General features: G+C 37.5%; 1 protein-coding gene across 5 annotated transcripts in view; it reads right to left on the minus strand.

Moving 5' to 3' along the window:
- BRCA2 (BRCA2 DNA repair associated) overlaps positions 1–23132 on the minus strand; it is a 51698-nt gene that overhangs the window by 1518 nt on the left and 27048 nt on the right. For all 5 annotated transcript variants that reach the window (XM_065901748.1, XM_065901745.1, XM_065901749.1 and 2 more), the window contains exons 14-26: positions 19059–19465; positions 18427–18608; positions 17516–17703; positions 15643–15813; positions 14816–15170; positions 13308–13463; positions 12976–13120; positions 11886–12007; positions 9514–9712; positions 9101–9264; positions 8870–9008; positions 2415–2659; positions 627–773 (exon numbers count right to left, since the gene is read on the minus strand). In XM_065901748.1, the coding sequence (XP_065757820.1) occupies positions 627–773; positions 2415–2659; positions 8870–9008; positions 9101–9264; positions 9514–9712; positions 11886–12007; positions 12976–13120; positions 13308–13463; positions 14816–15170; positions 15643–15813; positions 17516–17703; positions 18427–18608; positions 19059–19465 (2620 nt within the window). The remainder of the gene's footprint in view (positions 1–626; positions 774–2414; positions 2660–8869; positions 9009–9100; positions 9265–9513; positions 9713–11885; positions 12008–12975; positions 13121–13307; positions 13464–14815; positions 15171–15642; positions 15814–17515; positions 17704–18426; positions 18609–19058; positions 19466–23132) is intronic.

Below are 23132 nucleotides of genomic sequence, written 5' to 3' on the forward strand. Positions count from 1 at the left end.
TAGGAGACATAATTTATGCTTTAATCTTTTCCTTTTTGTTATTAACAGGTTAAACAAAAATAAGCATTTTAAAAATCATTTTAAGAACACAGCCTGTGTTCCTACTTTTCTAGTTGTGACTGGAGGCAAATGCCTAACCCCTGCATATCATAGTTTCCTTGTCCGTAAACTGGAGATCATTTTTATCTCAGGGTTGTTGTGAAGGTTAAATGAGTTAATATATATAACTTAGCACTAGTCGTTAGCCAAAATTACAGACTTTAGCTCGATTTGCTTTTATTGTGATTTAAAGAGTTAAATTGAGCTTAGAAACAACCCTAATTATATAGGATAGTCCTCTGAACAAAAGGACATGGGCAAAAAAGTCTTCTCAGTCATGTGTACTGCGAATGCTAAAAATGAAAGCACCCATTTATAAAATTTGCCCCCAAAGAGTATTACACTCTGGCTTCAATAAACAGGATAAACTTTCCAGACAGCCGATACCTATAGGAGGCACTAATAATTAATGACACTTTCTAATTAGGTTTAATTACATGTTATCATGTTTACTAGGTATACATCGGAATATACTGTTGCCTCTCTATAGAGTATTTATAAAATTTGTTAAATTTAGATTAACTTACCGGAAACTTATTTCTTGAACCAAGGACTGTTTGAGCAGTGGGTGGTGCTGAAGTACAGTCTTTAGTTGGGGTGGACCACTTGGGATTACTTGCATTAAGTAAATGAATCAGCTTGTTTTCTGCATCCTCGCAAAATGTATCAATATTCTAAGAAAATAAATTGGAAAAGCTGGTTTGTAAAATGCAAACCTACACATTCATATGTTTTCAGAAAATGTTACCTTTAAAACCTGAAATAAAAAATGCAGACCAGAAACAAAATGAGACACCCCAAATTTGATAGCAACTGTCAAATAATTAACCAGTGTAAAAATGCAAAAGCTACATCAGTGATTTAGAAGACCTTAATTGTTGGAGGAAGAGAAGGAAAGAGGGTGTGTGTGTGAGGGAAAGAGATATCCTGGGTCGGGAAGATCCCCTGGAGAAGGGATAGGCTACCCACTCCAGTATTCTGGCCTGGGGAATTCCATGGACCATATAGTCCATGGGGTCACAAAGAGTCGGACACAACTGAGCTATTTTCACTTTCAAAATGAGAATGGCTTCATGTCTAAGAATTAACTGAAATAACATACAGGTTATACCACATGAAACTGTTGTTTCAGAAGTCACAAAGTGTCAAATAGGAGCAGTTTGGTTATGGTTTAACCCAATTTATCACTATTTTGTTAAAATTTAAAATGATATGTAAATGAACTGCCCTTGAAAGTTGTCAGAGAAAATCTGGGATATAAAGAGTAAGTACTCCACAAGGGAACCAAACAGTGAATGTAATCCCCAGTTTACATTTCAGCCCCCAGTTTAGAAGCCATAAATAAATTAGGGTGTTGTTATTCATGATGTACATTGAGTCCAAATAGAATATTATACAAACTTTATATAGCTAATGCTTTTAAAATAGAATTTTATTTACATGTATTCTGAATGATACATTTCAAATATTAAACTACAGAACTAAGAGGCTTATCTTTTACAGATTTTTATAAGTTAGCATTTATAAAATGCCAAATTTTATTGGGAGGCAGCACCGCATGGTAGTTAATAGTCTGGACTCTGCATTCAGATGGCTTAAGCATGAATCCTGGTTCTACCAATGTGGATGTGTGACTTCCGTTTCTCATCAATGAAATGGGAAAACAGTTCCCTACATTATAGGGTTGGTGGGAGCATTAAATGAGACAGCCTTACAACAAGGCCAGATGTACAGTAAGTACTCAGTAAATTTTGTTCTATTTGGTATTATTTTAAGTCAAAGACAGGTATAAATGATAAAATATTAGATATGGAGTTTAAAATGTTAATTTAGAAAGTTTTTGTTTTTTTTTTTTTTCCTTTTTGGCCATTCCACACAGCATGCAGGATCTTAGTTCCTGAGCAGGGATTGAACCTGTACCACCTGCAATGGAAGCATGAAGTCTTAACCACTGAACTGCCAGGGAAGTCCCTAGAATGTAAATTTGGAAGCTACATATTAACATTACACTGCCATGTGCTGTAAACCATGGATAACATATAATTCTTGTTACCAATTTCCAGTTTGCCTACATGGTCTACATCTCTGAACATCCTTCTCACAATTTTTCCTAATTCGGTTCCTGTCAAATCATTCTTTCCTCCCTGATGGCTGTCACTCACCATCTCCTCAGGTTCATGAACAATTAATATATGCTGAAATCTCACATTATATCTCAGCTATCCAATTTTCATAAAAGCTGCCACTTGCTTGACATCTGACTGTCAAAATAGGAAAATACCAACATGTATGGTAATGCTCAAGGCTAATTTTACCTCAACAGTATTTTTCATTTTGTGGAATGTCTCTTGAAAATGGCCCTCCTTAGGACTGGCAGAAAATGTGGAAAAATCTCCAGCAAATAAAGTAGGAATTCCCGATTTAGACTCTGGTCGCCACTGGAGGTTGCTTGCAGCAATTAACATGTGAGGTTTAATAATGTCCTCATTAAGATCTATCCAAAACTTTATTGCCAGTAAATTATGGCATTCATCTGACAAATAGACCAAAGGAGCAATACCTAAGATGGAAAAAACAAAACCCAGAATATAAAAAACAAACTTCACTTATATATGTACTGGATAAATTTTAAAATATAAGGAAACTCTAAGTATGGCCATTTATTTTGTGTAGGCTAATGGTAAAAACAAACCAAAATAACTAAACTTAGGAAAAACTCAGGATTTTCAACAGCTCAGGACCTGTTGCTTATGGTGCTAAAATTTCAACGCAGTATGACAACACATTCTGTTACAGAGGCTATGGGGAAGCAGGAAACATGTAAGCTGAATAATGAATAGGAAAAATTCATCAAGATGGGAAGGAAGAGGGCATTCTAAGCAAAGTGAACGACTTTCAAGGCAGGAATGTGAAATACTTTAGTGTGCCAAGAATGTGAAACCAAGTAGCTGAGGTGTGTGGGGGGGTGGCTTAAGGCAGGAGGCTGAAGGCTTTTTCAGGCGTCGGAAGGAGTTTGGGTTTCAGTTTTTAAGGGACAGGGCGCCACCAAAGATTTTAAGCTAAGAAACCTCATGACTAGAGTTGGGTATTGGAGAACTGGTACTTCAGGTTTAGGGTGGCACTTTGAAACTTTCTGAGAGAAGTTTCTCCCACTAACACTTGACATCAAACTAAATAAAAAAAGAAAGAAAAGTCTACCAATAACATACAAATAAGGCATATCCTAGTATAAAATTCAAGAATTGGTGATGAAGGAAGGAGACAGAAGATTGTGGGATAGAACTAAGCACAAGAGGGCCCAGCTCCGTCGCCTTCTCCACACTGGTGAGAGAACACACATTTGAAGAATTCTGTTATTCCTAAATCTGAAGAAAGGCAGATAGAAATAATCAGAAACAATGAAAATGGTTTCCTGGTGGAAAACAGGATAACTGTCATGGGTTGAACTGCATCCCCATAAAAGATGATGACATCCTAACCTGTGAATGTGACCTTACTGGCAAACACAGTGTTTGCTAACAAAATCAAGTTGAAGTTTCATTTCAGTACATCCTGAATAAGGAATGTCCTTATGAAAAGGGAGAATCTGGACACAGACATGCACACAAGGAGACTGCCAGGTGAAGAAGGCAGAGACTCTGAGGCATCTACAAGCCAAGGAAGGTCACAGCCTCCTAGCAAACCATCAGAGGCTGGGAGTGAGGCACAGGACAGATTCTTTCTCAGAAGGAACCCACCCTGCCAGTACCTTGATTTTGGACTTCCAGCCTTCAGAACTGTGAGATAATATGCTGCTTAAGTTTGTGGTCCAGCAGATGAATGAATACATGAGGCTACTTGCTGAACTAGGGAAAATGATCTGCAACACAGTATCTTCCAGGGATAATGGGAATAAACAGTGGATAGCAACTGAAACACCCCACCTTCATACAGTAACTAAGAGGTGTAAAACTGGTCTTCAATACCACAGAAAAAGAGAAAGAGTCAACATGAGTCAGCATGAGGTGCTGGCGGGTCCCTCTCTCACACAGCTCACCTTGTCACCACAGTCCACTGTGGGACCAGTAGAACTAGTCTTATGTCTGTCTCCAAGAGAAACCTAGGCTCCCAGTTCATCCCACACGAGTAGTCCCTGGCCTCGGCACACTGCCTCTCTGGACACGGAATCCCACCTCTCCCTTGTCAGCCTCACCTCCGTGGGATCAAATGCCTCTGACAGGCCTGAGTCAGGCCCTGGCTCTTTTCTCTACCTACTCCCACACCCAGTGACCTCATCCTGTCTCCTGAATTTAAGCATCACCTGTATGTTGATGACTTCCCAACTTGTATCTTCAGCCTAGATCATTCCCTTACAACAATATCCAGCTGTCAAGTAGAAATCTCTAAGTTGATTAAACTCCTGGCCTTACCTGCCCACCTGTTTTTCTTGAGTACTTCCCTCTATATAGCAACTCCATTTCTCCAGCTGCTCAGACAAAACCTTGGCCCTCACTCCTTGATTCTTCTCTTCATCCACAGTGTCCTCCTACCTTCAAAATACAACCACAATCTGACTATTCCTGGCCACTCCCATTGCTTTGTTTGCTCCAAACAACTATCAATTGCCTAAATTTCTACAACAGCCTCCAGCTGATTTCCTTGTTTGGAGTCTCATGCCCCCTACAGTCTACTCTCAATAGAGCAGCCAGCGTGATCCTGAGAAAACCTAGTCAGAGGGTGTCACAGTTCAGTTCAGTCGCTCAGTTGTGTCGGACTCTGCAACCCCATGGACTGCAGCACACCAGGTTTCCCTGTCCATCACCAACACCTGTAGCTCACTCAAACTCATGTCCATCAAGTCGGTGATGCCATCCAACCATCTCATCCTCTGTCGTCCCCTTCTCTTCCTGCCTTCAATCTTTCCCAGCATCAGGGTCTTTTCCAAAGAGTCAGTTCTTTGCATCAGGTGGCCAAAGAACGGGAGTTTCAGTTTCAGCATCAGTCCTTCCAATGAATATTCAGGACTGATTTCCTTTAGGATTGACTGGTTTGATATCCTTGCAGTCCAAGGTACTCTCAAGAGTCTTCTCCAACGCCAAAGTTCAAAAGCATCAATTCTTCGGTGCTCAGCTTTCTTTATAATCCAACTCTCACATCCACATATGAGTACTGGAAAAACCATAGCTTTAACTAGACAGACCTTTGTCAGCAAAGTGATGTCTCTGCTTTTTAATATGCTGTCTTCGTTGGTTATAGCTTCTCTTCCAAGCTATGCACTCAATATGCCAGCAAATTTGGAAAACTCAGCAGTGGCCACAGGCCTGGGAAGGGTCAGTTTTCATTCCAATCCCAAAGAATGTTCAAACTATCGCACAATTGCATTCATCTCACACGCTAGCAAAATAATGTTCAAAATTCTCCAAATGAGGCTTCAACAGTATGTGAACCGTGAACTTCCAGATGTTCAAGATGGATTTAGAAAAGACAGAGGAACTGGAGATCAAATTGCCAACATCAGTTGGATCATAGAAAAAGCAAGAGAATTCCAGAAAAACTTCTGCTTCTGCCTTATTGACTATGCCAAAGCCTTTGACTGCATGGATCACAACAAATGGTGGAAAATTCTTAAAGAGATGGGAATACCAGATCACCTTACCTGCCTCCTGAGAAATCTGTATGCAGGTCAAGAAGCAACAGTTAGAACTGGACATGGAACAACAGACTGGTTCCAAGTTAGGAAACAAATACCTCAAGGCTGTATATTGTCACCCTGCTTATTTAACTTCTATGCAGAGTACATGTGAAATGCTGGGCTGAATGAAGCACAAGCTGGAATCAATAACCTCAGGAGAAATATCAATAACCTCAGACATGCAGATGACACCACCCTTATGGCAGAAAGCAAAGAACTAAAGAGCTTCTTGCTGAAAGTGAAAGAGGAGAGTGAAAAAGATGACTTAAAACTCAACATTCAAAAAACTAAGATCATGGCATCCAGTCCCATCTCTTCATGGCAAATAGATGAGGAAACAACGGAAACAGAAAGACTTTTATTTTTCTGGGCTCCAAAATCACTGCAGATGGTGACTGCAGCCATGAAATTAAAAGACCCTTGTTACTTGGAAGAAAAGAGGGTGTCACTCCTCTATTTGAAACCTTCAGAGAGAAAGAATTCATGCAAGGCCCACCCCATGATTCAGTCCTCCACTGCCTCTTCCCAGCTGTTACTGCTCACTCACTGGCCGCTGTTAATGCTTTTAGGTACCAGGGTCATTCTCTTAACATGACCTTTGTTACTGTGGCTCCTTCTTCCTGGAATGTTCCCCACCCCCCTCCCCCCACCAAGATGCCCACATGCCCCTCTCCCTCTAGTCCTTCATGTCTCATCCAGATGCCACCTTTGCAGTGAGATCTTTCCTCACGTTGCTGTCTAAAGCTGCAGTCCTCTCCCCTTCCCCCATCCAACCTGTCACTCCCTTCTTCATTTTCTTCCTTAGCCACACTAAGAAAACTGTATGTGCTACTTATTTTGTTTGTGATCTCCCTCCCTAGCCATAATGTAGCCTCCATGAGGGCAGGGGTATTTGCCTGTTTTTCATTGCTATGCACCTAGACATTTAGACAGTGCCTGGCACATGACAGGCATTTCATAAATACTGACTGAACAAACTGAATAAACATTACCCACCCTCTATAACAACAATAATGACATTTGGAATCACCCAAATAAGACAAGATGAAATAAAAATGCTACAAAAACCATGTAATGTGTTAACATACTGCAGTTAAAAGAAAAACCCACAAAGCACTAAAACACAAGTAAACAAAAACACATTAAGCAAGAGAAAAGAACATAGCAAAAGACAAAGAGTACAACCCAAAAATAGAACTAAAAAAATTTCTGAAGTCTTCAAAACTGACTCATGCTACTGTACTTAATAGGAACATAATCAATAAAATAAAAGCTTGGATATGGATACTGGATGAAAAATAGTCCTGTCAGACAGAAGGGAGACTGCAGGATCAAAGAAAGAAACTGAGGACACCAGTAAACTATCTATAATGGGACAAATGCATGCATCACAAATCACAAGGAATAAAACATATACTGCCAAAAATAAAATTATTGACATATAATCATGGTGAATGAAGATGGAAAAGACAGAAATAGAAGCAATCAGAGAAGAGGTAAAAAAAAAAAATCCAACATAAGACTAACTGCTGGCCTTGAAGTAGAAATCCTACTAAGTGAAATAAAAGATTTATTCAAAGATATTACAGAATTTATCTAATACAAAGAAAGCACTGAATCTGCAGATTATTATTCAGCTGCACCATGTAGTTTGTGGAATCTTAGTTCCCCAACCAGGGATTGAACCTGAGCCCCCTCAACAGTGAAAGCAGCGAGTCCTAATCACTGGACCACCAGGGAATTCCCTGAATTTGCAGATTAAAAGGCCGTCTGTGTTTCAGGAGAACTGTAAAGAATGCTTGTAAGATACAGCTTGAACTTTCGGACCTCAAAACATATTCTTCAGACATCTAAACATAAAAAGAAAATCACCTAAATGGGGGGAAATTTTAGACTGTTAAATGTCAAAAGAGGAATTTCTACAAAGTCCTGAGGGAAGGAAAGAAAGCAAGATCCTACATTATTATGCCTGCCAAGACACAGTCCTAGAATTAGGGCAATAGTTTCACATTTCAAACATATGAGGAACTCCTGGAATATGGCACCATTGAAGCCTTCTTGAAAAAAAGACAGACAATAAATAAACCTTAGCCAAAGAGCTGAGGAAGCGAGAAGCTGTGGCAGAGCAGTTGATAAGGAATCCATGGATCTGAGACCCTACCCTGAACCTGGCACTGTTTTAAGAGCTGATGATACAGCAGTAACAAAGTCTCTGCCCTTAGAGAGCTAACATTCCAGAAGAGGGAGATCAAAAAAAATAGGGGAAAAAAAAAAAAGTTAGGTGCTGGTGGGTGCTATGGAGAAAAACAGGCAAAAAACGGGAGAAGAAGTGCTCAGTTTGGAGTAGAGGAAATACAGCTTTTACAAAGGGGCTCAAGGGAAGGCCTCTTAGGAGGCTGCGTTTTACCAGAGGCCTGAAGGAGCCAAGGGAACCAGCTATGTGGTCGCCTGTGGGCAGGGTTTCTAGGAGAGGAAGCAGTGAGGGTAAAGGCTCTGCGATGAAAGTGGGCACAAGAATAGCAAGGAAGGTGCTAGCACAGCTGAAGGGGAAGGGGGCACAGAGTTCTGGGGGGTAGGGATGGTGAGACCAAATGCTGAAGGGCCTGGCACAAAATTACCAATAAATGGAAGGCTTTTGTGCTTAAGTTGAGACATAAGCTGGGCACATGGTTTGCAGATAAAATTTATGCAACAGGGTATGGAAGGAGGAATGAACAATGTCATATTGATGGAATAAAGTAGAGATGAATGTGGCTAAGATGTTAGAGAGTAATAAAAACTGAGGTAGGAGGTGAAGGCTTGATAGCTCAGTTAACTGCAGAAGGAGATTATTTTGTCAAGTAATCATTACTGTGGTGCAAAACATTTTCTAGCAATTTCTTTAAAATTAAGTAGCACAGAATGGCATATAAGTTGTTTCCTTGTGATATTGTAGAACTGCCTTTAAGAATCAAGTTAAAACAAATGTATTTTCAAATCACTAGTTATCAAACTTGTCAATTAGTAGCTTCAATTAATCATAAGGAAGACAAATTTTAAAATATAATGATTTTCCAAGGCATCCATAAAAAAGCTACCATTAAATACACTGTGTATTACCTATTTTTTTCACAACAGAAACTACAAATCCTATTAGGTCCACCTCAGAACAAGGCGGCTGGAAGTCTGAATCCAATAATTTGTTGAAGTGAAGGGGCTCCCTTGGCTGATAGATTTGTAATAGAATTTCATCTGAAGCCTACAAGAAAAAAAAAAAAAATCAGTATACATGGATTCTATAAACTAATACACATTTATCAAAGTTGAAAAATTATGATGAGAAGTTTATACCGGTAGTTGTTGATATTGAGTCTTTTTTGTTGCTGTCAATTGTATGTTAGCTCTTTCATGTTTACTCTTAGATTTTGATGCTGTAAGATGATAGATTCTGTATCTCTTTCCCTCTGTTAAGAGGGAATATAGTTCTGATGATGGACGCCAGATATTCAATATAACTATTGAGAGAAAGAGGAAATAGATAAATTATAAAGGAAGAAATGATCATCATTAAGAATCTTGTTTAAAAATAAATACTGAGGACAACAAAGATCCAAGGGATATATTGTCATTTTGTGGGCACTGGGAGCCCATTTTGTCTCCCCTGATATAGACTCACTTAACACTTGATCTACTATTTGAAATAATCTACTAAGATAATTTTTTAAACTTAAAATTGATTAAAAACAAGAACTCTCCATACTGACCTGAATCTTTTTCCTTTCTCTTATAGCTCATGATACGCAGCTTCCATACAGGTGTAACGTCCCTTGGCAAAATCTGTTCCCCTTGCTCAGCAGACTCCATAGCCTTCCTGAGTTCCACCTGGATCTGGGCTTGCTTCTTATCATTCAACATCTGTCTGTGATTATTCAAGGCTCTTAACTGCTCTTCACTAAAATAACCCTGTGGCCAATTGGTATATTGAGGCAGATGATTTTGGAGTATAAAGCAAACAAAACAGAAACAAACCACCTCATCTACTGGAGATGAATCTCTTTAAATGGGGATAAAATACAATAGAATTGAGTTTACATTAAGGATGTGACAATATAAAAATTGAGATTTATGTACTCAGTTTATCATATAACAAGTATTTTCAAGTGCCTTAAACAGTTTACTAATCCTTGTGACAAATTTACCTAGGGCCAAAACAACCCCTACTTATAAATATACTCTCATAATCATAATCATCAACACTGACATTATACATAGCTAACATCTGAATGCTTATTATATTTCAGAAACAGGTCTATGTATGGTAATGTATTAATTCATTTAATTTTTACAATAATCCTATGAGGTAGGTACTATTATTGTTTCCATGAGGTAGGTGAGGAAGCTGAGGTACAGACAGAATAAATAATTTGCAGAGCCATATAGGCAGGGGTTGGCTCAAGAGCCCCCCATTCTTAGCCCCCGTAGTATAATTTCATTAACTCTCTGGAACAGTAGATACAATTTAAAACAGGTATGTACTATAAGCACTCATCTCTGTCTCTACATTTCTCTCCCAGCCATTTAGCAAACTGATGTTTGAACCTCCTAGGAATCTCACCCAGCATTAACAAAAAATAAAGGAATCAAAAATAAAATAAATGGGAATTCTGACACATAACCTACTAGACTGCTGCTGACTCACCCATGTTAATACCTGAGTCTGTATTGGGAAGGGGGACCCTGTGCCTTACAAAGATGTTCCTAAATAGGCAGTGTTTAGGTTAAACATCAATTTTTAAAAAATTATGTGATTTCAGATGCCCCACAACAACTAAACATTATCACTGAAAACAAGTCCTTTTAACATATATTTTAGAAATTGAAGGCAATTTCTTTCTCTAAGAATGATAATGATACCTTTCTCTCAGTGAATCTCTTAGAACCACATAAACTTAGACCCATAGAGATAAACCACCCTCAAGGCTTTCCCAGGCAGATGGTGATGGAGGAGGTCTGAGGTCTGTCCAGCTACACAGGGCCAGGGTCTAGAACTTAGTCTCCCAGCTCTCATCCTGCCCTCTACTTTCTCCTTGTAAGTAAATTCTATAAAAGGAAACCAGAAGAATATTTTGTTAAATTTTATGGATGAAATTAAGACTATGTTCTCATAAGCGTCAACAAACATAAAGAGACAGAGACAAATAATTTCTCAGGAAAGCATAACAAAGCCGTACAGACTTGTATCAATTGTACTCACAGGCTTGAAAATCAGACTCACTGTCCATAGAGACAATCTGTGTTGTAACATTTGGGAATACAGGGGAATTCCATTCAGAACAGCACTGCTCACTCACTCTCTGAGCAGAGCAGTGTTTACTTTGAGGGCCCATTAAGAAAGTTAAAGTCATATACAACATTTACTGTCATCAAATAAATGATACTAATCAATAAACTGTTTTTCTAAAATCTCCCCTCTCCTCCTTATTTAGCAAAGTAATCTTAAAAGTTGCATTAATTAGATACCCAGGTGTCCAAAAATTTGGGAAGTAGATTACCTTAATATATGAAATGATGTTTTAATAATAGCATTTATATAAAACTTTGCAATAATACACTTTATATACACTATCAAATTTGATTCTAAAACATCTTTTGTGCCCATTTGACAGCTACTTTATGTCCTATTTGCTTAGCTAATAAATGGTAGAGCCATGATTCTAAAGCCTATGCTGTTTGTAACATACTTTAGTGTTTCTGAAACTTTTCCAACTATCCTTAAGGTAGAGGATCATGAAATAAACTCTAGGCAGGATCTGAAGAGCTGAGGAAACTGAGACAGTGCTTTGAAGATACTTGTTTTACCTTAAAAATAAACAAGTTTTTACCACATTTTAAACCATATTTAATATATAAAATTATTTAACCCTCTCATCCTCTATTTGGTACAAAAGTAGAAATGTACCCCCCTGGTTTGGTACATCACTGAGGATCCTAGAAATGTACACACCCACTTTGAGAAACACAGCATTTCAACATACTGCCTCCTGTAATGACCAGATGAGTGACGACAGCTTCCCACCTTGAAGGATGAAGACTAAGGCTTCACCTACTTACTTCCTGCAGGCCCACACTCTCTCACCTCAAGGTAACTTGGGTCTGGCGCATTCTTCATAGCTTCATAAAGTTCTGCACCATCTTGCAGAGCACGGACTTGCTGTCTTGTTAGTGCACGTGATGGCATACATTGTTCTGTCACATTTTCTAGGGAAAAAACACTAAGTAAGCTAAACTATGAATTTAAGAACACCGAAAACTAGAGAACTCAGCAAAAAAAAAAAAAAAAGAAAAGCACCCAAAGAAGGGAGGTTAAAAATAAACCACTTATCTGCTAAAAGTTCTCCAGGAAAATCTGAAACTAGTGTATTAATGGTTTAAAAAACTGTCATACAGAGTTTACTTCGTTAGACCAATTTGTAAATTAAAGTAAATGATTTCATGATTCACCTAATTATGAGCTAGTGGTGATTTTAAGCAAATCAAATACTGAGAATCCCATTTTCCTTCAAATTTATATGGAACATGAAGTTAAATAATAAAATCATGAAGAAATGAAGGAAAACATAATATTTTCCACAATAAAAAAGGTAGATAAAAAAGTAAAATTTCATGTCTTTTAAGCATAAAACACTGTGATTTTTATTATTCAAATTGATGCCACTGGGGAAAACAAGCTCAAGCTCCAGTATAAAAACATAAAAATCAACAACTACAACAGCAAAAATGCAAGTTCTATAACACAGATAAAGACACAGAGGACAGAGAATGACAAATGGTTTGGGGAAATAATCCTATAGTTCTTTCCCTTGTTGTTTTCCTTTCTCTAATACCAAAAATCGATGCCACAAATACTCTAGTTACTAAAGCTCAAGGGAGAGTTTAATTAAGACTTCTGAAAAGTGCTGCAGGTCTATAATGTTTAGTTGTCTAAGGCATTTTGTGAGGTTCTAAAAGCTAACTGTGGTGAATAAAGATCTGATATTTTGGGGCCAATTCAATGCTTATCTGTATATCTATGTAATATTTTTTTAAAAATCAGAAAAAATTCAGATTCAGAATCAGAATCAGAAAAAAAAATCTATTACTCAAAATGAAGACAATTAACCCAATTAGAAGCCTCTAAAACTTTATTTTCATATAAAAAAAGATCTTGTAAACACAACTCATTTTACCTTCATGGTCTTCAAATTCTGCTTGAATTTTAGTGAACAGGGCTTCCAGTTTATTTTGCTGAGCTTCTGCATATTTTGTTGCTTCCTTTTCTTCTTCTCTTTCATTGCGAAATATGTATAATCCAGTTGATGTCTTCTCCATCCACTGTTAATAATGTGTCAAACAGAAACATATGGTTGGGAGGGATCATTCAAATAAATCGTCTCTATGGGAAGAAATACTCCCACAGACACAGGAGCCTGGTGGGCTATGGTCCTTGGGATCACAGAGTCGGACATGACTGAGCATGCAAAGGAAGAAATATGGAGTAAATTTCAAGAATATATCATACCTGGATAGGGTACGCTCTCTGAATAATTATATCAACACAGCCAACATTTCCTCCATCGCTGAAGAGTGATGACAAGGGAAGAGGAAGAGGTCTGGGATCGGGGGAGAATCCAAGTTTGGCATACCAGCAAGCAGGTCGAGTGCTGTTAGCGGAAATCTAGACAAATTAACAAACTGATTTATAAGCAAAATTTATATTCACTTCTACTTCAGATTTCATAATAATTTTCCTTCTTTTTGGGTTGATTTCACTGTGTAACTTCAGAATAATGGAGACAGGCAGTCTAAAAACCTCTTAGGGACAGATCCCATAGTGAAGGGCTGGGAATAAGAAAGACCAACACTGAACTTAGCAGAAACTATACTAGAAGCAAGGTAACAGAAGAAATGTCTTCAAAATTCTGAAGGAATTATTTCAACCTCAAACTCTGTATTCAGTCAGCTTTGTAAATAAGATAAAAAATTATTGCATGTTCCCTTTCTCAAGAAGCCTATGGTAGCTGTCTGTCTTAAAAACAGGGAACAAATCTAGAAAGATATGAAATCTAGAATATGGGGCTTCTAACACAGAAAGGGGTGAAAATAACCTCAAGAATGGTAACTGTGCCACATACATGGACGATAACCACTTTGGAATTGAGCAGGAATACTGAGAAATCCAAGGAATCTTCAGGAAAAAGAAATGAAACTGATAAAGGTATTTTAACATAGATGATTTTTATGTGACTCGTGTGAAAATGAGTTGGTAATAAGGATAAAAGAAAATTAAGAAAAACAAGACAAGACACTTAATAACTCCAGGGAGAGCAGTAAGTTGTAAAGAAAGGAAATGTAAATCATAGTATATTGTAAATCATAGTATATAGTATGCTGAATTGCAGCCCAAGTTAATGACAAATTATCTCTTTAACTTAAAAATGATTAATTAAAATGCTTTCCTGAAATACAGTGACTCAAAATATAACAGAAGTAAATTCTTTACAAGGTTATTTCATAAGTGAATCTGAATGTGCAATACTACAATCATTTCTGATAGCAATATTGTAGACTATTCGACACTGACAAAGTCCTGTTACCTAGTATACACAGAGATGAAAAGCATACTTTAGTATTATATATTCAAGAATCATTGAGACTTGATGTTCTAGTCACACTGAAACAGAGATCTGGCCTAGTCACTGGGTGGAAGTAGAGCAATACTATGAGACCAACATGGTGGCAAGAGTTCCAAGTATAAAAATAAGCATCTGATGCAAATTTACTCCTATTCTTTAACTGCAACCCACATTATTTTAGCTCAATAAACATCTCTGGCTTTCCCCCTAAAATCACAAAAAATTTAACTATCTGAGAAATCTGCCACTTACATTCAAGAGTATCAGTACATTTTTCAAAAAATGAAACATAATAGGCATAAGTAAATTTAAAAAATGTAAATGTAAAGCCTTTCTAGCATTGAACTGAATCAGTGCCTGATTTTTACCAAGAGTGTGCATTTATTTAACTTACCTTTAGCATAAGAGATTCTGGGGCTTCAAGAGGTGTACAGGCATCAGGAGAGCCCACCAGCTCTGCTCCGTGAATTACGATCTTCTGACCCACAGTCAGTCTACCGTTCTTTAGGAGAGCTGAGAGGGGAGGGTCCACCTGGGCCTTAATAGCATACCATCCATCTGTAAGTTGGACAATGGCCACCTTTGTGGTATCCACACTGCTAGTCTTACTGCTAGAAGATTCAGATATATCTGTGCTTAATGAAATTATTTCAGAAACACAGAGAACAAGTGTTTTTGCAGCTGTGTCATCCCTTTCCATTATCTTTTTTATCGCTGATCTTTTGCTTCTATCGATTTCCACATCATATCTAAAAATTAATAGAAAAATTCACTATTTTAGGAATTGTGAGTCTAGAATTTCACTGTAAGAAAAAAGTCATTGAAAAATTGAGAATAAAAATTAAATAACCTTTACTGAAGAAATACCAAGATCAAAGAGAATTTCAAAGATGATAGTTGGCATTATATTAAGTTTTATATTGCTAAAATGAGTTAAATATTAATCTTCCCCAAATGCAATAATGCTTTACTTGTCAAATTCATATTCTCACATGCCAAGAGTTTGAGAAGAGGGAAGGACAAAGGGAAGCAAGAGGTATATGAATGTGTGATTGATCTTAAGTGGGGCTGGAGGGTAACATGAGAACTATGCTATACAAGTGGGATAGCAACTGTCATGACAACTGGCTAGTGATCCTTTATGATAGACAGTCACAGGTGGCTTACAAGTCTGACCCATACCACGATACAGGATTACACAATAGGATGCTTTAAACTTGCCTGTATTTTAGTTGAAGAAGTACCCTTTCTGGGTTTAGGCATCTATTAGCAAACTCCTTAGGAAAGGCAAATTCCATAGCTGCTAGTTTCCATATAATCCATCTATAATGATTATAGACCCAAACTCTAGAAATAAGCTTTGGATCCACACCTGGGGTGTCACACAGAGCTCTGAACAAATAAAGGGAGAATGAATAATAAAAATCACATAAGATGATACTGAGTTCAATAGCCCCAACTATTCTTTGCACAAAAACTAAATTGTATAAGATCATTCAATAAGTTTTTTATGAGTTAATATATAATCAATAAGCAACATAACTCTAGAAAATGATTTGACATGTATCCAAATATGCTAATGAAAAATTCACATATTATTCAATACACTTATTTCAACTGAAAAATAAGATCTTTAATTTAAAATAATTATATTTTAGATTATATATTTCTTACTAAAGAGATTGTTTTTAGAAATCACTCAAGAACTTGCTTCTCTAGTCTTGGTTCTCTTAATAGCTACTCCTTTCTGCTCAAATCTACAACTCCTCTGCCTTTCCTGTTCTCACTCTCAGTACTAATGTTAACAGAAGTAATTAAAAGAACATCCATAAACTTTCACCCTCTGATCTACCAACCACTGGCACTGGTATCCTTACATGTTGCCTTATTACTGTGTTTAAAAAGTTTTACCTCTTCTCACTCAATTCTCTCTACCCCACTTTGCTAGTTTTATCTTCAAAGTATTTATCACTTTTTAATATACTATATGATTTACTTAGTCCTTTAAGAAATTTTCCTTCCTTGTTTCAAACCCCTCCACTAGAATATATGACTTACTAGGGCAAAGATTTTTTTGTTTTGCTAACCCTAGTACCCAAGACATTAGCAGTATCTGGGTACAGTAGGTCTTCAGTAAATATTTGCTAAATGATAAAAAACAGCTTGAGGCAGCAGTTCTTTACCTATCTGCCTGCTCTCCCTCTGAGAGCGTCTACTTGCTTAAATAAACTCTATTTCTTTTCTTTAAAAAAAGCTTGAGCTTTAACACTCAAAAGATTTTTGAACCATGCCCACTTGATTACAAAATAATCACTATTGACCTCTAAAATATGTGGTCTTCTTAATACAATTAAGTGATACAACTGTTACTTTTCCAACTAGAATCAATATTTGACATATGGGGCAAATACCAAGATGTAAATACACTCCTGTTTTAAAATACTCTAAAAACATAGGAAAAATTTAGGGAAAAGATGCTTTACCACTTTTCCAAAGCTGTAAATTTTGGAAAGATAATCCTAAATCTCAGAAATAAGGGTGCTGGAGAAAAGTTTCCCATCGCTTGTCACTGGCATCAGGTAGATAGCACTTTAAATTCTGTTTGTATAAACATTAGAATCCTAAGAGGATAAACAGTTTCTAAACTGTTGGTTGATGTTTTAGGGCCACTGGAGTTCTCTAGTTATTTGGTATTACTGATATTTAAGTATTTCTAATTTTAGTATTTATATATTTACTGAAATACACAATGAAGGAGAATATGCACGCAAGTGTGTCTCTGTGTGTGGTTTTACGAGAAGGCCAACTCATACTTAATTTTTCTTACCAGTCTTTAGTTTGTATAAGCAATAATGTTCTAATTTAAGCAGAACCAATTCAGTAAATCCTAAGACAAACCAAAATTCATTTTTCAAAAGATTTCAACAGAATATCAAATGAACCACAATGTACTTAAAATGATTCAATGTATAAGCTTTTGATTTCTAGTCAAGTTTTTAAGTTCGAGAGAGATAAGATGGAAAAGGGACTCATGAGAAAGAGAGAGATGAAGGGATATATAAGTTAATAGAAAATTTCTCTTTGCAGAGAGTACCTATAAAATTCTTCTTTTCCAGCCTTTCCATCATTGGAGGGTATGAGCCATCCACCATCAGCCAACTGTATTCCCTTTCCAGTCCATAAACCTTCCTTACCAAAATAATCCTGAGTGTGAAACTGAAAAGCCTCTGCATTTTTGCTGTTAATTTTTACACAGTGTTTTGAAACACCATACATATATAGCTGCACAAAATAAATGATAGAAGATTTTGAAAATGAGTAAAAGAAAATCAAACAAAAGAACATGTTTCACAAAAAAAACAATTATAACAAGCCAAAACTGAATTTACACAAAGTTTTTCATTTAAATATGAAAACACTCACTATAAAAATATGTAACTTGCTTACTAGAAGCTAAAAAATTTTTATATAATATAAATGACCTTCAAGAGTCTGTGGCACCTTTCTCATTCCCTTGGTGTACCTGCCTCCAGCTCCATGTGCAGTAGAAAGTCCTTGTGGGGATAAAAAAGTAACCTAATGTTTTAGAAAACTTGTTAAGTTAAAAAACTTAGAAAGGGCCCAGACTCTCATCTCTTCATTACTCCAAATTCTAACTAGATAGAGCTCGCTTAGTAAGAATCTCTTTTAAAACTGTAAATGGCTCTTAGCAGGTTCAGGGTTAGGAGTTATTCACACTTCCTCTAACACCTAGCTGAGAGCACTTATAGTACTAAAATGAATACATTTTGAAGGGGGACGAGAAGCAGTAATTTTGAAACAGATCACTTTGGTGGAACAAAGTAGCAACGGGAAGGAGGCTGGCACAGTAGGCGGATTAGGACATGATTTTACTCATTCATTTCTGCCCCAATTTGTTCTTTATTTAAACAAAACAATTTGGAGATGCCAGCTAATAAAGCAACACGTTGCTAACAGTTATTAGCATGGCAGACAAAGGCATACCTGTTTGTGAGAACACGCAGAGGGAATTCGGCCTTTTACTGACTCTCTGAGGGAGATTCTAGGCATACTGGATGTTTTTGCAAGATACAGACTGCCTGGCTGTGGAAAAATACGTTGCCTTTGTTTCTTTCTAATTCGCATTTCCTGTATATCTCTGGCACTCTGAAGATTTGTAATTGAATCTATTAAAGAACAAACAGCAAAAAATGAAGTTGAATATAAAATTTTAGAAGTACAACACTTGTTTTATAAAATTGTATCAATTTGCTCTAACTTTAAATCTTAAGGGATGAAAAAAGTTTCTACTTAAAAAAATGTATAAAAGAACAGAAATAGATTGTTTTTATTTTGAATTTGGAAGAAAATTAGCAGTCTGGTAAAAAATATAATCAATAATAGCAGTCCTAGATTGTATGTCTAAAACTTTTTTTTTTTTAAACCAAAAAATCTACAAATAGTTATCTTTGGAAAAAAACATTAGAATAATTTAATCTTTGGACTTGGCATTATAAGATTTTGAAATTAGTAATCACAATGAAAGTGGGAAAAATCCTCTCCTCAAGGCATTATTTAATATAAGAAATAAATAACTGAAAGGCAAAAATACGTCAACACAAATTGTTACACAATACCTAAAGGTTCTTCTTCTCCCTTGGTGAAAAGTATAGTTGTTTGATGAATTTCACAGTTGTTAACATTGTTTTCACTGTCACCAGAGCCATGCTCATCTGTATTTTTTTGTTTTTGTTTGTTTTCCTCCAAATTAGTATTCTTGCCAACAAACTGCTCATCTCTGTGAACATGCGATTTAGTTTTAAAAGGTGGGACAAAGACTTTCATGGGTTTGCCTATAGTTATCGAGTGTCTCTTTTTCTCATTTCTTGGGTCAGGAACCTTGCAAAGTGGCTGCCCTGAAATTGATAAATTGCTTGAAGACTTTCCCAAAGTCAGGTGTTCATAAAAGTGAGACTTAGACAGAAATTCTTGACCAGGTGCAGTGAAATTTGGGTTCTGTATTTCTCGCCGTTCTGTAGTTACACTACAATAGGGAGAAAATATTTAAGTTTATTTACCAGTAAATGTATAAATGTTTCAGAATAAGATTTTTTGTTTTTGAGACCCTCAATTGCTACATGGCAATCCTATTCTGATAACTGTTTTGCATTTCCTCATGGTTGCTCTCCAAAAGAATACCACATTCTGCAAGTCTGTAACTCTCTCACACCAACTCCCAGCCTAACTTTATCACCTGCAAATAGTAGAGAAGAGTCAGTCTCCTCCAGATCAATCACAGCTCCTCACTTACCTCCTTCACCAGACATCTCTCTACCCATTCTCTTCTCACAGTAACCCCTTCACCTGTACTCTTGGCCTCATTTAGTATCTCAAGCTCGGGAGTCTTGCTCTTAAAATGATCATTCCATATCTTCCTTTCTCATTCATCATCTGTTACATCTTTTTCACTCAGAAAGCCTTGCCCACCCTTGACTTTTTTCTCAGCCTTATCTCCCCACTTCAAGTTAATAACTGTTGCCTATCCCTCATGGTCAACCTTCTTCTGCAGGTAATCTAAACTAGATGTTTTCACTTCCTCACTTTCTACGCACTGAACTCTCATTTCCCCCACTATTCTGTAGAAATTGTTTTCAATAAAGTTGCTAATGATCTCCTGAAGCCAAAATAAAAAAAGCTTCATGTGTAAATACATTCAGCTTGACCCCTGACAGTTTTGAAAACTTCCTTTTAAAATTCTCACTGCCAACATTTACACCATGATTTTCCCTCTTTTTCCTTCTGTCTTTTTTAAACTGTTTTTTTTTTTTTTTCTCTTCTTTCTCTTAAAAACACTCCTGCCTCTAAAGTTGGATTTATTCTGTGGACACCTTCCCTGGGAGATATGAATCAGTTACATTGCTTAAATCACCATCTATGCAACAAAAACATTCATTTTGTTTAATTTGACATTCCCCGGATGGTATTCCTGCACTGTGAACTGCATCAATTATCAGACATCCCTACCTTGATGTTGCACACTCATCTCAAACTCAACCTGTCCAAAATGAAAACTAATTACCTTCCCAAGCATAGAAGTTCTTCCTCCATACTTTGTTGAAAACCTCATATTTCCTTTTACCCAACCCTAAACCCTTGGAACTTGAAGTTACCCTAGACCCCACTTAGTTATCCATTCATCTAGCCAGCAAGTAATGTGTTCCACTATATGCCAGGCAGTGTTCTGGCTGTGGGATATAGTGACAAACCAAACAAAATCATAGAGTTTACATTCTAGTGGAGGGAAACAAACAAATGTCAGCTGGTATAATATGTTATGGATAAAATTAAAGCAAGATAAGGGGGACAGGAAGTGTCCAGCCAAAATAAATAAATGATATTTTATATAGGGTGGCAAGGAAAACATTACTGATGAGGTGACATTTGTAAAGAGACCTAAAACAGGTGAGAGAAAGACATGTAGGGACTTGGGAGGAGGTTGTTGCAGGCAGAGCGGAAGAGCAGACACCACATGCTAGGCTGTACACATATATGCCTGGAGCAGAGTAAGCAAGGGGAAGTTAGCAGGTGAGACTGGAAAGGTAGCAAGAAGGCCAGATCACAGAGAACCTGTGTAGCATGCCAAAGAATTCCAGCTTGTATTCTGAGATGAAGTCATGGAATAGTTTTTGAGTCCAGAAATGACATAATCTGTCATATCAATACTTTAAAAAGGACCCTGCCAGCTGCTTTGCTGAAAATTCACTGTGTCTACGAGGAGGGAAGAGGCAGAGTCAGAAGCATGGAGACCAAATCTACTGAGATAATCCAGGCAGTTTTATGATGCCTTGAACCAGGTGTTAGGGGTAGAAGTGGTGAAAAGTGATTGGATTTGGGGTATATTTTGAAAGCAGAGTTGTTATACTTTTACATTTATAGGATAGGACATCAGTTTTGGAGATGTTAAGTTTATGATGGCTACAAGTCACCCAAATAAAAATGTCAAGCAAGTAGCTGAATGAATGAATATGTTGTTTTTGGAAGAAATTTGGCTTAAAGATGTGAATTTTGGAGTCATCACCAAATAGATGATATACAAAGTCATGAGACTGGATGAGACACTAGTGGGGAAGGGCAGGAAGAGAAGCCATTTGGAGCTGAACCATGGGGTAATTTAATATTTAGTGGCCAGGGGAAGAACTAGCAAAGGAAAGTAAGAAAGAGAGCCAGTGGGATAGGAGAAGTAAGAGAGATGGCCCAGAAGCCTTAAGAAAGCAGGAGTGATTGACTGTGTCAATGCTACCGACAGGTTAACACAAGGATGGGGGACAATGTGGAATTCACTGGTAATCTTGATGATGGGTGGTAGTGGGTGGTGATAAAAATCTGAGATGGGTTTGGGAGAGAAAGGGAAGAGATGAAGTAGAGAAGGTGAGTTGAGACAATTCTAATGAGATGTGCTTTAAGGGGGCATGGAAATGGACTGGTGGGATAAGGGAAGTCAAGAAACTCTTTTCAAGATGGGAGATTAATAGCAACTACCTACACTGATGGGCTTCCTTGATAGCTCAGTTGGTAAAGAATCTGCCTGCAATGCAGAGAACTGGGGCGACCTTGGTTCGATTCCTGGGTCAGGAAGATCCCCTGGAGAAGGGATAGGCTACATACTCCAGTATTCTTGGGCTTCCCTTGTGGCTCAGCTGGTAAAGAATCTGCCTGCAATGCAGGAGACCTGGGCTCAGTCACTGGGTTGGAAAGATCCCCTGGAGAAGGGAAAGTATTCTGGCCTGGAGAATTCCATGGACTGTATAGTCCATGGGGTTGCAGAGTTGGACATGACTGAGTGACTTTCACACTGATAGGACTAGTCCAGTAGAAATGAAAAATTATCAATGCAGGACAGAGAGGTGACAATCGCTGGACTCATTTCCTTGAAAAGATGATCTAGATGTGATCGAATGCACAGGAATGAATAAACCTGCTCCAAAACTTACTTTCATTGATTTCTTTTACTCTATTGTTTTTAAATATGAAGACTATTGTGAAAATGAGGAGTCTGGTTTGCAGCTTTTATGATCAAGACATCTATTTGAATCTACTTGGGACATATTTTGCCACTCTCTGTTAGTGACTATCTGGCCAAATGGGGATCTATCTTCCACTCAATCTCAACTCTACCACATGTACTAACTAAACGAAGCCTTTGTTGTTCTTTAGTTGCTAAGTCATGTCTGACTCTTGTGACTGCATGGACTGTAGTCCGCCTGGCTCCTTTGTCTATGGGATTCTCCAGGCATTCTCCAGGATTGTCTATGGCAACTGAAGCAGGTTGCCATGCCCTCCTCCAGGGGATCTTCTTGACCCAGGGATCGAACCCAGGTCTCCTGCACTGGCAGGTGGACTCTCTACCACTGAGTCACCTGGGAAGACAATAAATGCCTTTACTTCCTTACTAATCTCCTTGCAATAGTTTCTCTCTGATCTATTTCTAAAACATACATCTGGTTATGTTGCTTCTCAGAAACATCCAAAGACAAACCACTGCCTGTCCAGGTTTTGATTTGTCAGAAATGATATCCAGGAAGCTTTCCTTTTTAGTCTGACTCTCCCCATTTCTTTGTGTTTCCTCCCTATCCTCACCCCACCCCCATGCCTGACAACTCCCATGATGAAAGTCACACAACTTCTTACTGCATCCAGATTTGCAATGACCT

This window comes from Muntiacus reevesi, chromosome 11 (genome assembly GCF_963930625.1).
Source record: "Muntiacus reevesi chromosome 11, mMunRee1.1, whole genome shotgun sequence".
Taxonomy (NCBI): Eukaryota; Metazoa; Chordata; class Mammalia; order Artiodactyla; family Cervidae; genus Muntiacus; species Muntiacus reevesi.